This window comes from Arvicola amphibius, chromosome 17, assembly GCF_903992535.2.
Source record: "Arvicola amphibius chromosome 17, mArvAmp1.2, whole genome shotgun sequence".
NCBI lineage: Eukaryota > Metazoa > Chordata > Mammalia > Rodentia > Cricetidae > Arvicola > Arvicola amphibius.
In genome coordinates this window covers 6,557,843-6,571,665 of record NC_052063.2, presented here as the reverse complement: position 1 = coordinate 6,571,665, position 13,823 = coordinate 6,557,843, and the positions used below count along the sequence as shown (strand labels likewise).

At 41.5% G+C, this 13,823-nt stretch overlaps 1 protein-coding gene and 1 pseudogene across 7 annotated transcripts in view; both read right to left on the bottom strand.

The window, feature by feature from the left end:
• Anks1b (ankyrin repeat and sterile alpha motif domain containing 1B) overlaps positions 1 to 13,823 on the bottom strand; it is an 896,366-nt gene that overhangs the window by 533,672 nt on the left and 348,871 nt on the right. For all 7 annotated transcript variants that reach the window (XM_038314479.1, XM_038314480.1, XM_038314482.1 and 4 more), the window contains one exon: positions 9,043 to 9,223. In XM_038314479.1, coding sequence (XP_038170407.1) covers positions 9,043 to 9,223 — 181 coding nt within the window. The remainder of the gene's footprint in view (positions 1 to 9,042; positions 9,224 to 13,823) is intronic.
• LOC119803295 lies at positions 13,247 to 13,610 on the bottom strand (annotated as a pseudogene).

The following is a 13,823-nucleotide window of genomic DNA, read 5'->3' as shown; positions in this document are numbered from 1 at the left end:
GCTCACAAACACAAACACATGCATTTGTATAAGATTTCCCAGAAGCACATGAAGAACATGAACATTGGCGGAGCTAGGAAAAGCTACACAGAAAAGATGGGAGCCACGGGACCCCATAAAGTCATGGAGGTGGAGGGCTCATGAATGGCATCTGTGCCCTTAAAGGAGAGCCTGGAGAGAGTTCATTTGCCTCTTCCTCCCTGTGAGACACAGAACGATATGTCTGAGAATCCAAAAGCCACCAACAAGTCTAATTCCTTGATATGCATTTCCCAGCATCCAGAAGAGAAATAACTTTCAGCTGTCTAAATTATCCAAATTATCTGGTGTACAGCTAGGCAGTGGTAGCACACGCCTTTAATCCCAGCACTTGGAAAGCAGAGACAGACAGATCTCTGTGAGTTCAAGGCCAGCCTGGTCTACAGAATGAGTTCCAGGACAGCCAGAGTTATGCAGAGAGACCCTGTCTCAATAATAATAATAATAATAATAATAATAATAATAATAAATTATTCAATTTACAATCTTTAAATATAACAGCTTTAATAGAATAAGATAGCTACCATTAGTCAAATTATCTGGCAGAATTGTATGCTATCAGGTGGATTGGATGGGAAAACATTTTAATCTGACAGAATTGAGGCGCCATGGCACAAAGAAAAACATGCTTACAAGTTAATGGCATAGTTGGATGGAAACAAGAACCATGATCTAAGTAAACAGAAGTTAGAATTAACTTCAAAAGTTAAGTTGGATACAATGAGACCTTTTCATTCATGCTCATACGAAAATTCTTTTCTTCTAAAAGGGACAGGTACAATTTTATTAATTTTAAATGACATAAATGGTTAGTCAAATCATAACATATTGTATTAAAAGTAATTCTATAATGGGCTCACGGTATTAAAATAAGTAGTAGAAATCCCTGTTTTGAGTCTGTGCAATCTTGGTAAGGTTGGCTGGCGGAAGAGGGTCACCTGAAGGCAAGCAAGCTTCACCCCCCACTCCCCGCTCAAACTCACACTCTTCGTTAAGTTACCTCTATCACGAGTTTGTCACAGGAATGAGAATAAGTGATAGAATCCTTCCTGTGACTAACTTAAAGTCAACTACGGAGACCTTCACTGAATTCGCACCTCCCTCCAACTTTGCCATTAAATACGCAATAGAGTTACGCCCCATAGCCTCTGTCAGCAGCTAGCATACATCACAACTCACATGGACTTGAAGAGAAGACTAAGGCTCAGAAAGCAGAACTTGGGTGCTCTTTTAGAATTCTCCCTGCCACAGATGTCAAGAGTCAACCAGAAGAGCTAAGGCTTCCAAAGTCAAGGCGGCGAAGCAGTGAGGAGCTATTCGTATCCAGGAGAAAGCCACCTGGGGAGATTCTCCCTCTGCCCTAGGTCTTCCCTGGCATGTCACACAAAAGCAAAGCCTCTGAAAAGCAAGCATCAGGTGAGCACACAGACCACTTTCCCATCACAGTCAAGGATAAAGAACAGAGTGGGAGGCTGCAGCGACAGATGTGACCAGAGGAACGGAGTTAGCAGTGGTAGAAGTTCTTTTTGAGCAGGGATAGGGCAGGGATTTCTCCCCAGCCAGCACCATGGACTCAACCCCAAGGAGGCTCCCCCAACATCTTCTTCTTAAACATTATCATCATGTTTTCTCCCTCCCCATCTCACATTTAATTATAATGATCACATGCATAATCCCACAAATATAACTGATAATGGAGGATGGGGGGGAGGTCAGATCAAGTGATGAAAGCAATTTCAGCAGGAGAAAAATCAAATGAGAGAGAAACACTATTCATACAACCAAAACAGGCAGGGTAACTGAAGAGAAGATATACGCTATGGTGAATTGGATTCTCATAGAAAATTTTAGCTAATGAAGTAGTTATATTTTCACCTGTATTAACTCTGGGTAAAAGCAAGAGAAAACCAAGTTAATAAAATCCAGTTTGGAAAAAAGGAGGACTTCTCAGAACATCATGTCTCTGGAACTGCATCCCTCAACCACTGTTACCTCGCCTCTGCTGGGATCTTCAACACTGGCTGTCCCCCAGAGTGACACACATCCAGCTGTGCTGCTCTCCCATCCTAGGACACACCAAACGGGGGCATGGGACTAGCAAAAAGAAATCCCAAGTCTGCAAACCAGTCAATCTTCTCGCTCTGAGTCACTGTAGGGATTTCAGATTCTGGTGCCCAGCTAGACTCACTTCGCATGGATGCTCCTGATTTGTACTGAAGGTATAAGGGTCCGAGCTGTGATTGCCACCTGAACTCACATTAATATGGTGATATAAAAAGTGAATCTATTTATTAAGCATTTGTGCTACTGAATCAATTAAGCATATATGTTGCTCTCATATATTTTTTAAATTTAGTAGTGCTAGTCCAACGTAAAAGGAATTTCAGAGAAAAAGGGAATACATATCCATCAGCAAATCTTGTCACCCCTAAATCCTTTCTGCTCCCAGTATAGTCTGGAGACTTGTCCTCATGTAGGGATAGGTAGCTTAGCAAGTCATCAGACTTGAAGGCAGACTGCTACCTTACGACACACAGACTGGGGTCTGAAGAGTGATGTACAGACACGTGAGAAGCTGACCCCAGGTGAGAAAGGACCTAACCACGTTCTGGTGAAATTTCAACAGGAGAGGTGAGTAGGAGGTAGGAGTGCATTCCCTGATATTTCCTGCTGGGCTCTGGCTTTGCAAGGATAACAAGCAAAGAACTGGGAGGCCTGGCTTCCTGGTCTCTTAGAGACTCTGGACATGGTCACATCCTGTTAAGCTTGGTCGTTCTTCACGGTAAGGAACAGTATGACCTTGGGGACATATTTTCTGAACCCCTTTTATTTTCTTCAAGAGTTCATGAAATCCACAAGTTCCTATGATTTCCTCAAGGGGGCCTCAGAAGGTCACCGAGCTGAAAGCTGCGTGGGGTGGCATGCAGTCAGCCCACAACACATACATATCGACATCGACATCACGTGTGTGTCCTTGCTGTTTTCAGTTTTCAACTACTGCAACACAACTTCTCCTTTCTTTGTCAAGCGTCAGTGGCAAACATCCCACCTTCCTGTGTGACATAGTGGGCTACAGGGGCAGAGGGAGAGAGAGGGAGAAAGGGTTCGGTAATAAGAGAGAATAATAGGGTAATTATGATCAAAGCACTTTATATATGTATGAAATTGTGAAAGGGTAAAAAAAATGAAATACTGGATTGTTTCTGGATGTCTCAAAACACATAATTATAATCACCCTCACAAACTCCTAACTTCCTTCTGTCCATGCACACTAAATCTTAGTTTGGAACTTAGAGATTTTCGAGGTTGTCTTTGGTTTGCTTGTCATCTGTGGCCAAAGTCTCCCCCAGCAAGCTGTGAGGTCTCGACTTCAGGGGGGTCTGGTTCACATCCCTGTGAACTAATTAGAAGGAAGGCCTTTGCCTCCCTTTCTGGCAATCTCTACCCAGTGGGAGCGCGCATGCCACCCTCTCCATTCTGATATTGCGTCTCTGGTGTTTCCTCTCTGCAGAAACCCATCCTACGCTACTGAGTACCTAATGGCTCCTGGGTTTTGTTTTTCCTTCCATTTGGAAGGAAGCACTTTTCTACTTTACTTAAAAAAATATTTCTCCTCTCCCCCCTCAGTTTCTCCAGCAGGAGGTAGATGGTTTGAAACTACAGGAGAACTGAAAGTAATTAGTTACCCAGGACGGCTGATTTGCCTGGCAGGTGCCCTTGAGACAGTGCTAATTCACAGAATGCTTTATATGGAAAGAACTTTCTGGATTAGCTTTCTAGAAGACAGAAGAATCTGTCAGGATTTGTTTTTCTCTTTTCCCCCTGCCCCAAATCCACAACACACCTCGCCAGTGCCTTCTTACTGAGAAATGTAGTTCCCTACTGTAGGCTAAGCCTTCTTGAGCTTTTAACTTTTTACCCTTTACTTTTAATGAGCATACAATTAGTACATCGTTTTCCCTCACGTAACTCTGCCTCAGCCCGCTGACAAACGAGTCTCGACTACCTACTGAATATAACTCTTTTGATACCAAGTTTAAGTTAAAATGTCCAAACTGAACTTTCCCCATCTTAACTACAATAAACTCCATCCTTTTAATGATTTAAAAGGTCCAAAGTTCTTGAATCATACATATCTTTTCTTCTTTTCTTTTCATTTTATCATAATCTGTATCCAACCACTAAAATATGTTATCTCTACCTTCAAAATAGACCCCAAATTCTACCATTTAAATCCCACCACTACTTCTATTAAAGAAAAAAAAATCATCCTGATCATGTGGGGGGAGCACATAAACCTGCAGCCACTCTAAGACTGAGATCCTAAGGAGAAGGGTTCTCAGGTCAGGGATGTGGTCCATATGAGAACAAGATACTTGCGATGCATGGGGGTCATGAGCAGAGAGCTCTGTGGGGGCACAAATTTGGAAGAAATCCGCACTTCAAGAGGACTCTAGAAATCATGAACCAGAATCATCATTCTTCAAGGAAGAGTGGGAAAAAGTACGGAGAGGTAGGTCCAGGTAAAGTCCACCTATATTATAACTTACTGAACAAACGAAGAGTATGTCAAATATTTTGAACAGACTAATGTATATGTAGATATGGCCTTTCACACCAAGTATCTCCTCTTGAAAACCATACTGGCCTAACTACAGAGACTGTTTTGAGGAATCCTCCTAGGACAGAAATTAGACCACGTGACTCTCCACTCCCAGTAAGAAAGTCTTTAAAAGAAATGGCCAACTGGGCTTTCAAGGCCCTAAGCCTACCTTCTTGCCTGCAGGCATCACATTTCAGGAAATGCAGTTGTATTTGGCTCATCTGCTTAGGCTGGAAAATGCAGGTCCTTCTTTGAGCTCATCCCTCACCTTTGTGCATCCATTACCCTGGTTTGTTCTTTCCATTCTTGCACAGATATCCGGCATTGATTTGTATCTGTGCTCCACTGATGCCGGCTTCTCCGCACAGCCAGCCTCCCTTCAGGTTCACTTCTGGCAGATTAACACTGATCTCCCTAGTTAAATGCAGTTCTGTCCATAGGATTCCCACACTCACTGCCAAAGCTTTTCCTTTCTTCAGCCTTGTTTGATGACTTCTAAATTGAAGCTTTAATCACAGTCCAGAAGGCTTTTTAATGGCTGTCCCTCAAAATAAATCTGTTGGTTTACCTAGAATTTTGTCGTCAGCCTTTAAAGGTATAATAGATTGTTGGGGGCGGGGAAGGGTATTCTATAATGCCGTGAATCCCTCATTAGTATTTGCTTTAATTAAATAAAATTAACATTAGAGCAGGAGGAGTTAGGAACTAGTTGACAACAAGTCATCACAGGGCATCAGAGAGCACCTGGGAGAGACAGAGAGACACACCGGAATATAGGGCTTTGAGTGGCATGGCTATTTTTGTTTTTGCTGAGCTGAAAAATGGCCCCTTACAGGAGAAGTCAGCAAGGAGAGAGGGCTAGCTGGTTGCTACTCAGGTTTCATCCCAGCCTTTGAATCTTGAGTCTTATTTAGTTAAAGCTGCCTTCCTTTAGCACCAGCAGCAAAGCCAGTACCTGGGGGAACAGAATTCCCCAGGTACTACGGCCAGGCTACGGCCAGGCCGCTTCCAGAGGAGCAGACCAGTACTGCGGAGTCCCAATTGCTGGCTGAAATAGCAGCGGATGAAGGTGTAGCCACTGTGCTGAAAATAAAACAACATTCGTTCCTGCTCTATTAAATGCCATTTTTGTCAAGATTAATGTTTTGTACCATCATTTATAAAATGAACTGCACATGTACAGTTAATTAAATTATACTTCAAAGTCAAGAAAAGGCCACAAAAGACGCTTATGCATTTAAGAAGTTGGCAGGTTTCAAGTATTAATATTAAAAGGAAAGATAAAAGTGAAAATATTAAAGAATATTAGTTTCCATAGTTTACAAAAATGAATTAACCCACATATTATCACGGATACTCAAGGAAGCTATCTTACTTTCTCTTTTCCAAAGAGCAATTGAAGAATGGAAAAGAGATTTGATAGGAAATACTGAAAAAACCCAGGAAGGAACACACGATACATGCCACTCGGGAGTGTCTGCAGAGGGAGGTTCTTAAGTCCAAAGTGTAACAAATTAATCCTATCTCTAAGGTAATAAACTACTATTTTCTCAACTAGACAAGAAAAAACTATCTTAAAAATCTTAAAGTTTTACTTTTTAATTGAAAGCAAATGGGCATCGTCCTTGCGCGCTATTACAGAGAACCAGTTTGCTGCAGAGGTTGCAGTGAACTGTGCAAGTGAGCCCTGCAGGGTGAAGTCACGGCAAGGCTGCTGGGACCCGTGTGGAGAGCAGCAGTTAGGTTTCCGCTCAGCTGAAGGTCAGACAGAAAGCATCCCGAGACCAACAACTACGCTACTCATTTTCGATGATGCAGCAAACAAGAGTTCTTACTCTCTCCTCTTGGGGTTCAGGGCGTACACTCTATACCTACAGCTCTGACTTTTAATGAAGAAAAATGTAAAACAAAAACAAAATACAGCCGGGCGGTGGTGGCGCACGCCTTTAATCCCAGCACTCGGGAGGCAGAGGCAGGCGGATCTCCGAGTTCGAGGCCAGCTTGGTCTACAAGAGCTAGTTCCAGGACAGGCTCTAGAAACTACAGGGAAACCCTGTCTCGAAAAACCAAAAAAAAAAAAAAAATACAAATGAGCAAAATCTCGATCTACCTCAAATATAACTGGAAAATTTGCATCCTTGAAAACATTTGTGCTTGAAATAAAAAAAAAAGCTGGTGAAAGTTTTCATTACGACAAGTAGAGCAATTCTTGCCACTCCTCCCACTGGGGGCTTTAAAATCTGGAACTGAGCATCAAGTAAGTTCTAGATGAATAATAATTGTATATACCCAGAATCCTTTCCAGGGTCCACATGCCATCTCTCTTTAGAAGGCAAATCCCACTTCCTCATCCTATATACCATTTTCTTCTATACGGGAAACAGTATATACTCGTTGAACAAATGTGAGATTTGAGTAAGTGAAGGGGAGGTATGAGAATATTGCAATTCCTGCAACTACTGTGGAGAGTTACTAATATTTGTTGAGCACTAACTTAGTACCTGATAGGATGTGATGTTAATCACGGCTTTAGAAGCACTGTTACACTGTAGGCTAAGGAAATCTAATTAGTTCCTTGTTCTTTAACTCTCTCTTTAGAGAAGACCTGTAGCACCAGAAGCTGAGCTTGTCCCATAATTAGTAATCAATTTAGGCAGCCTGACTTTAAGGCTTATGATGTGCCAAACCCATCTACCATAGTATGCGTTCTAGAAAGAAGAGACAAGACAGCTGCTAAGCAGAAAAGCCATTGGCATTATTATTTTATATGCAGATAAGACCAGAGAAGAAAGAAAAGGGAAAATTTGATAGAAGTAACTAGAACAAGCCAGGTGTTATGCTACATACCTGTAATTCCAGCACACAGTGAGCTAGGGTAGGACCATGAGTGTGAGGCTAGCCTGGGCTACACAGCAAGGCCCTGTCCTCCTCCAGATATAACCAAAGTGAACATAGCAACAAAGAAAAGTGTGGGAACAGGGATACTGGCACCAGGTTTGAATGCCAGCACTGTTTGGATGGGAGGCTGTTATTGCTCTTCTTTGTGCCCGAATTTCCTTCACTGTAGAAGATACCACTCAACCTGTACACCCACCAAAAGGTTATGATGAGCTGATATAAGGGAAACACCTGAAACACTGTCTCACTGAGTACTAAGTATTTGCTTTTTTCAAAATATTGGAACCTTTGTATTTATTTTTGCTTCTTTCTTACCACAGTACTCATCATATTAAGAACTGCTACTCAAGACAGTACGATCTGAAGATCACGTGAAGAAGCGTGACCAGTCAAAACCTAAATGATGCTCCATAACATTGGCACTAAAGCACACAGTTTGCAGGTGGGAAGAACCGGAGTGCCGAAGTCCCTGAGCCTGGGTCCTGCAAAAAGGCCTGGGTGAGTGTGCTGAAGGTCAGGTTCCACAGCAAGTTTGGAACCAGGTGACAGTTGGCTTCATTGGCCATGACAAGGACCTAAATCCTCTGCCACACATCAACACAGCAATGGCGCGCTTTGATTTACATTTTATAAATCTTTTTCCAGCTGCTATGAAAGGTTGGATTATGGCCTCTACAGAGCATCAGTCTTATTACTTGGAACCCCAGAGAAGATAATTCCTAAGCTGTAAATTTTTTAGAATGTTTGTTCTGGTGCTTTTAATAGTAGTGTTGGTTAAAAGACTTAAACATATACATATATGTACATATATCTATGTGCAGACAGTTTGAACAGACATATGATCACAATAATGGAACTTTCATTTAGGATTCTAAAATGAATGTGAAGCATATCTACCAAGCTTAAACTTTTTGGATGAGAACAACTGAACAGTGTTTTTGCTGTGAATTAGACAGAAGAGGAAGATACTTCTCACGTCCTAGTCCTCATCAGTTAGCTATTGGTTCATTCTTCTCTGAAGAACAGAAACACTGTGAATCTGATTGGCTAGAAGCAGAAACCTTTCCCTAGTGGGCGGGACTACTCTCTTACACCCCTCCTTTCCAAGTTCAGTTGGGTTTAAGTCTATCTTAGCAACAGTGCCGAACTCAGTCTTACCAGATATCCTCATGGCAGCTATCAACAGGTCTACTGTCGATTAACTGACAGAACTGTGGGAGGGTAGTGAATGACAGTGGAAGAAAAAAGCATTTCTAGGCCCTTTTTTAATTACAGCCATAATAATATTAAATTGTTACATTAATGTCAACACCGGAAAGACCACTACTGTATTAAAAACAATATTATACCCTTGTCATAATAAAAATATGAATACCTTATACTTTTGCTCATAAAATGTGAACTGGAAATAAAATTTGGATGAAGATTTCTCTTAATCACCAAAGCTCATAAAGACTTTATTAAAGCTCAAAAGTATACCTGCATAAAGTGAACTGTTTTACCTGTGTGCTCGGCTCCCTCGTTCTTGACTTCTGTGGTTCCCAAGGAAGAGGTGGGCGGACTAACTGGAGGACTGGAAGGAAAGCTGGCACACCCTGTAGACGTGCTGATTTCAAAATATTCTTGGTTATGATTCATTCGCTGGAAATCCAGAGAAGATACAATAGATGTTCGTTGTTTTGGCTAAAATAATATGAAAAGAGTATTAATACAATCATTCCTGCCTTTAGCCATACCTCACTCTCTAAATAACTTGAGGAGGAAAGGGTTTATTTCCCCCCCTATAGTTCCATATACCAGTTTTCCAACAAAAGCAGCAAGGACCAGAACACAAGCAGGGCAGGAACATGAGGCAGGAGGTGATGCAGAGGCCACAGAGGGGTGCTGCTTACTGCCTTGCCCCCATGGCTTGCCCAGTTTGCTTTCTTACAGAACCCAGGGCACCAGCCCAGGGGTAGGCACACCCACAATGGGCAGGCCTTCCCTCATTAATTACTAAGAAAATACCCTACAGGCTTGCCTAGAGCCTAATCTTATGGAAGCTTTTCCTCAGTCGAGGCTCCCTCCTCTCTGAACATTCTAGTTTGTGTCTAGATTGACATAAAACTAGCCAGCATGGCAGAAAGAGACACCAATCAGCTGATGGTAGTGAAAAGCCGTATAATTGAAAATCTTATGACACCGTTAATATGTTTGAAAGTTACAACTTTAAGTCACCTTCCCTCCAACTAACATTCATTAAACATCTGTCATTCACTGGACCCTGAGGAGACAGAGACAAATATCAAAAGGTCTTTTCAACATTGAAGTATAATTAAGGCAGTTCTATTTTTTGATTTTTTTATATAGTCCAAGGAATTGGTGGCATTAGATAGTATCCCCAAGTACCATATGCTAGAATTAAATCACGAGAATTAAGTAACGTTATATGGAACATTTTCTAGGATCTACGAATCTACTTGGTATTTGTAGTGAACTTTGATTTTCTTTCTTAAGGAATTTAATTAATCCCCAAATAGCAAGAAAAGTCAATTTAAACATAAAAGTTAAAATCATGGAGCAATTGCAGATATAATCTATGCTCTCTGTCGGTCACGGATTACTCCCCATAGGAGGCTTCTGGGTTTTTTCTGCAACAGTATTAATAATTTTCCCATTCTTCCTGCCCACTAGAGCTTAGAACATTGTAGTTAAGAAAAAGTACAACCCTTTGGACCTCAGATCTATGTGCATTTTCCAAATAAAGAAAAACTAATCCAAGTTTTAATTTTTAATTATTCTTGTTGATACAAGTGAAACATTCTTTCTTGCAATAAATAATAGGAGTTAAGTTTTATTCAGTAAGTTTATTATCCATTCATTTTTTTCACAGGACAACAACCTTTCTTTTATTAGTGTTTTCATTGTTCCAGAATGTTTGGATCACTGTCTTCAGAAATCATTTTCTTAAAAAAAAAAAACCCTCAAATTCTGTGTCTCTTCTACATCACTGTGTAGAAGTAAATTATCTAAAAACACAGGGAGAGCATGAAATGATCTCAAGATGCTTTACTCTTTCATACTTTTATTATTTAAAAAGCTTGAGAGGCACAGTATTGTTGGACAGGAGCGGGCAAGTCATTTATTATCGCGACACCACTCGGGGACAGAATTCAGATTAGTACCCACACAAGATGCAGTTGCTTCTGAAGGATGAAAGATGAGGATTTAATGTCAGGCTTGGTTTCTCATGAAATGTCTGCCCTGGGGGGGCTACTGAATCTCAGTTTCACATTCAATGTCCTTTCCACTGTTCTCTGGAGCAGCCATTAAGTAGGCACAAGCTATTACAGGGGCACTAATAGAAACAGATATGGCCATCAGTCAAGATTTTGTTTTGTTGTTTTGTATTGTGCTTTGCTTCCCTTTATATACAGGAAATGGACTGCCTTCCCACTAATGCTCCTTCCCGTGAGCCTTCTAAGGGTCAAGACTACTGATGCATATGGTCTCCACCTAAATGTTTCTTAAATACATGTTTCTAAGCCTCGGCTGCCCACAATTCTAATTGCGTTAAAACACAAGTTGTTATGCAATTATGAAGATAAATAGGCTAATTTGCCAACATTAATTCATCCTACAAATATTGCTGACTGTACACTAATTGCAGACACCAGGGCAAGTACTGCCAGAGCAATAAAAAAGTGACAATAAGCTCTTCAGTGGGAGGAGAAATGATGCATGGGGAAGAGACGGAACCATCTATATAGAAGCTGCAGGGAACACAAAAGACAGTACCATACATAAAGGAGCTGCAGGAAGGGAACGCTAAGGGCAGGGAATCCACTGCTGGGTTTCTACTTGAGGGAGGGTACCAAAAAAGCAGCCCTGCCAGGTGCCTTGCAGCTGAGTGGAAGCTTGAGGAAGCAGAGATAGAAGACACACAGCCACACAATACATGCACAAGCACACATGTGCACACACACAGAGACACACATAAAGATGGAGAGAAAGCAAGGTCAAAACTCTGCAAGATTCACAATGACTGTAATACAAAGTCTATGAGAGTCCTGTTGTGCTCAGGAAATGAAATATTGGAAACTTCAGATACACACACATAAAGGACTCATATTGCCACACAAAAGATTTTGATTTTTATTCAAAGTATTTTAAGGAACTCTACTGACAAGGAAGAGTGCTTTTTAATTATATTATTTGAGTCAATTTGTTTTAGTGCTTAAAGAATTGGTCCAAGTCAAGGCAGGGGAAGGGAAACTGGTCAGGGAACTGAACAACTCTAACCAGAACATCAAAGGTTCCTGTAGTACAAACAGCAATGATGGGATTGAGGACAGTTTGTTTCTGGAAGGCTGTAATGGAGTTGACTCTTTAGGACTTGGCATATGATAAGCTTTGATAGTTGATTTTGGCTAAGAAGCCTCCAGCGACTGATTTCTCAGTTGGGTGAATGTTAGCAGATGAATTATGTTGTGAGAAACACAAATGTTTAAACACCTATATCAGAAGTTCATGAAATGTATAGAGTTAGCCAATGTAGACTACTCAATACATCTTCATACTCATGCAAATCTATGATACACCTTGTTCTTTATTTGAGCCAGGAACTATGTTCACTCTGAAATGTAGCTTCTGAAGAATATCGAAGCTACAAGACAGGGTAAGAGAAACTCCAAAGGGAAACCACTGAGCAGAGAATATCTGATCTCAGTCTTGCCTATTTCTTTCAAGCTTACCATTGACTTACATTATTAGCTGGCAATAAGAAACAAGGAAGGCGTAGTGATTGCCTCAAGCTCCCTGAGCAGAGGAGGCAATGAAAATGAAAATTATCTGTTAGATGAGAATGAAAAAAAAAAAGAAAAAAAATGAAAAAAACAGAAAAAAATGAAAAAGAAAAAAAGAAAGAAAAAAGAAAAGAAAAAAGAAAAAAAATTATCTGTTAGTTACTTTTTTTTGTTAGAACAACTCAGCAAAATAAAATTCCGGTTTATTGTTGGACATTGTTTCACACATATATCAAACAGGTCAAAAAATAAATAAATAAAATAAACAGCAACTTCACAGACATAAAAAGGAAGAAAAAAAGAAACCTTTTATCTTTGGCCTTTTTAACCATCTCATACAAACCAACTACTTACAGTACAGCGAGGTACATACACAAAAAAAGTTACTGGAATGCTCAGAATAAGATTTTTTTTGCTGTCGTTTTTATTTTCTTTTTACAAGTTTTTTTTTCTCCTTTGAGATTATAATGAACATGGTCACATCACAAGTAAGGTCAGAAGTAGGACAGAGAACCCTCTGAAGGCTGGTCTGGTCACCCAACATCATCAAAAATGGCTGACCCCTAACAATATGTACAAAAATATAAAATGTAAATAAAAAATACAAACAAATTTTCCTTTTAAAGTACTTTTGAGAAAAAAAGCAGGGTCTTGGAAGTTTTGGGTTTTTTCCTCCCCTGTTGCAAATTCATGTGGTTTTGGTGGGTTAATGAAGAGCGCATGCCATCTGTGGGTGGCACTGCCCGCTGTGGGCGGGCGGGGCCTGCCCCCTACTCGAAGGTGACCACGTTTAAATTCTGAGACGGGAAGTGGAGGGTGAGCAGGTCACGGCGGCCTGAGTTTAGCTTTTCCTTTGCTGTCCAGTCATCCTCGTCAGTCTTCTGCTTCTTGGTGTCAACATCATCATCCTCATCGTCTTCCGTTACCCGCTTGCCCGTAGGAGCCTCGGCTTCCTCATCTTCATCGCCATCCTCTTCCTCACCGTCACGTTCTTCCTCCTCCTCTTCTTCCCCACCTTCTTCCTCTTCTTCACCTACCTCATTGTAGGTCTCCTGCTCCCCCATTTTCCTCATTAGCATTGCCTTTGGCAGGTGCGTCTCTTCCATTCTCTGCCTCTTCCACAACCTCCTTCTTCCCCTTCAAGTCCTTGGTGGTGATCTCGGAGCTGGTGTCCACGGCTGCGTCTGACATGGTGGGGCACGCCGGTGATCCGCTGCAGCGAGGGCGAGACGAATCGAGTTCGAGGACTCTGGCGAGAGAGCTGCCAGAGTCTGCCGCGGAGGAGGAGGAGGTGGGCGGGCGGCGAAGGCAGCTGCAGCTAGCACCGAGCAGCACCGGGAACAATGCAAAGATGGCTTTTCAGAGCAGCCAGTGGGGCTGTTAGTTATGTTTTGTCATTGGAGTCAGCACACAATGGCATCATGACCTCTAGTCCAAACTGGGTTTTCTTCCTGTTTCTGAGATACCGCTCCATCCATTCACTCATTGTTCCTGGCTGA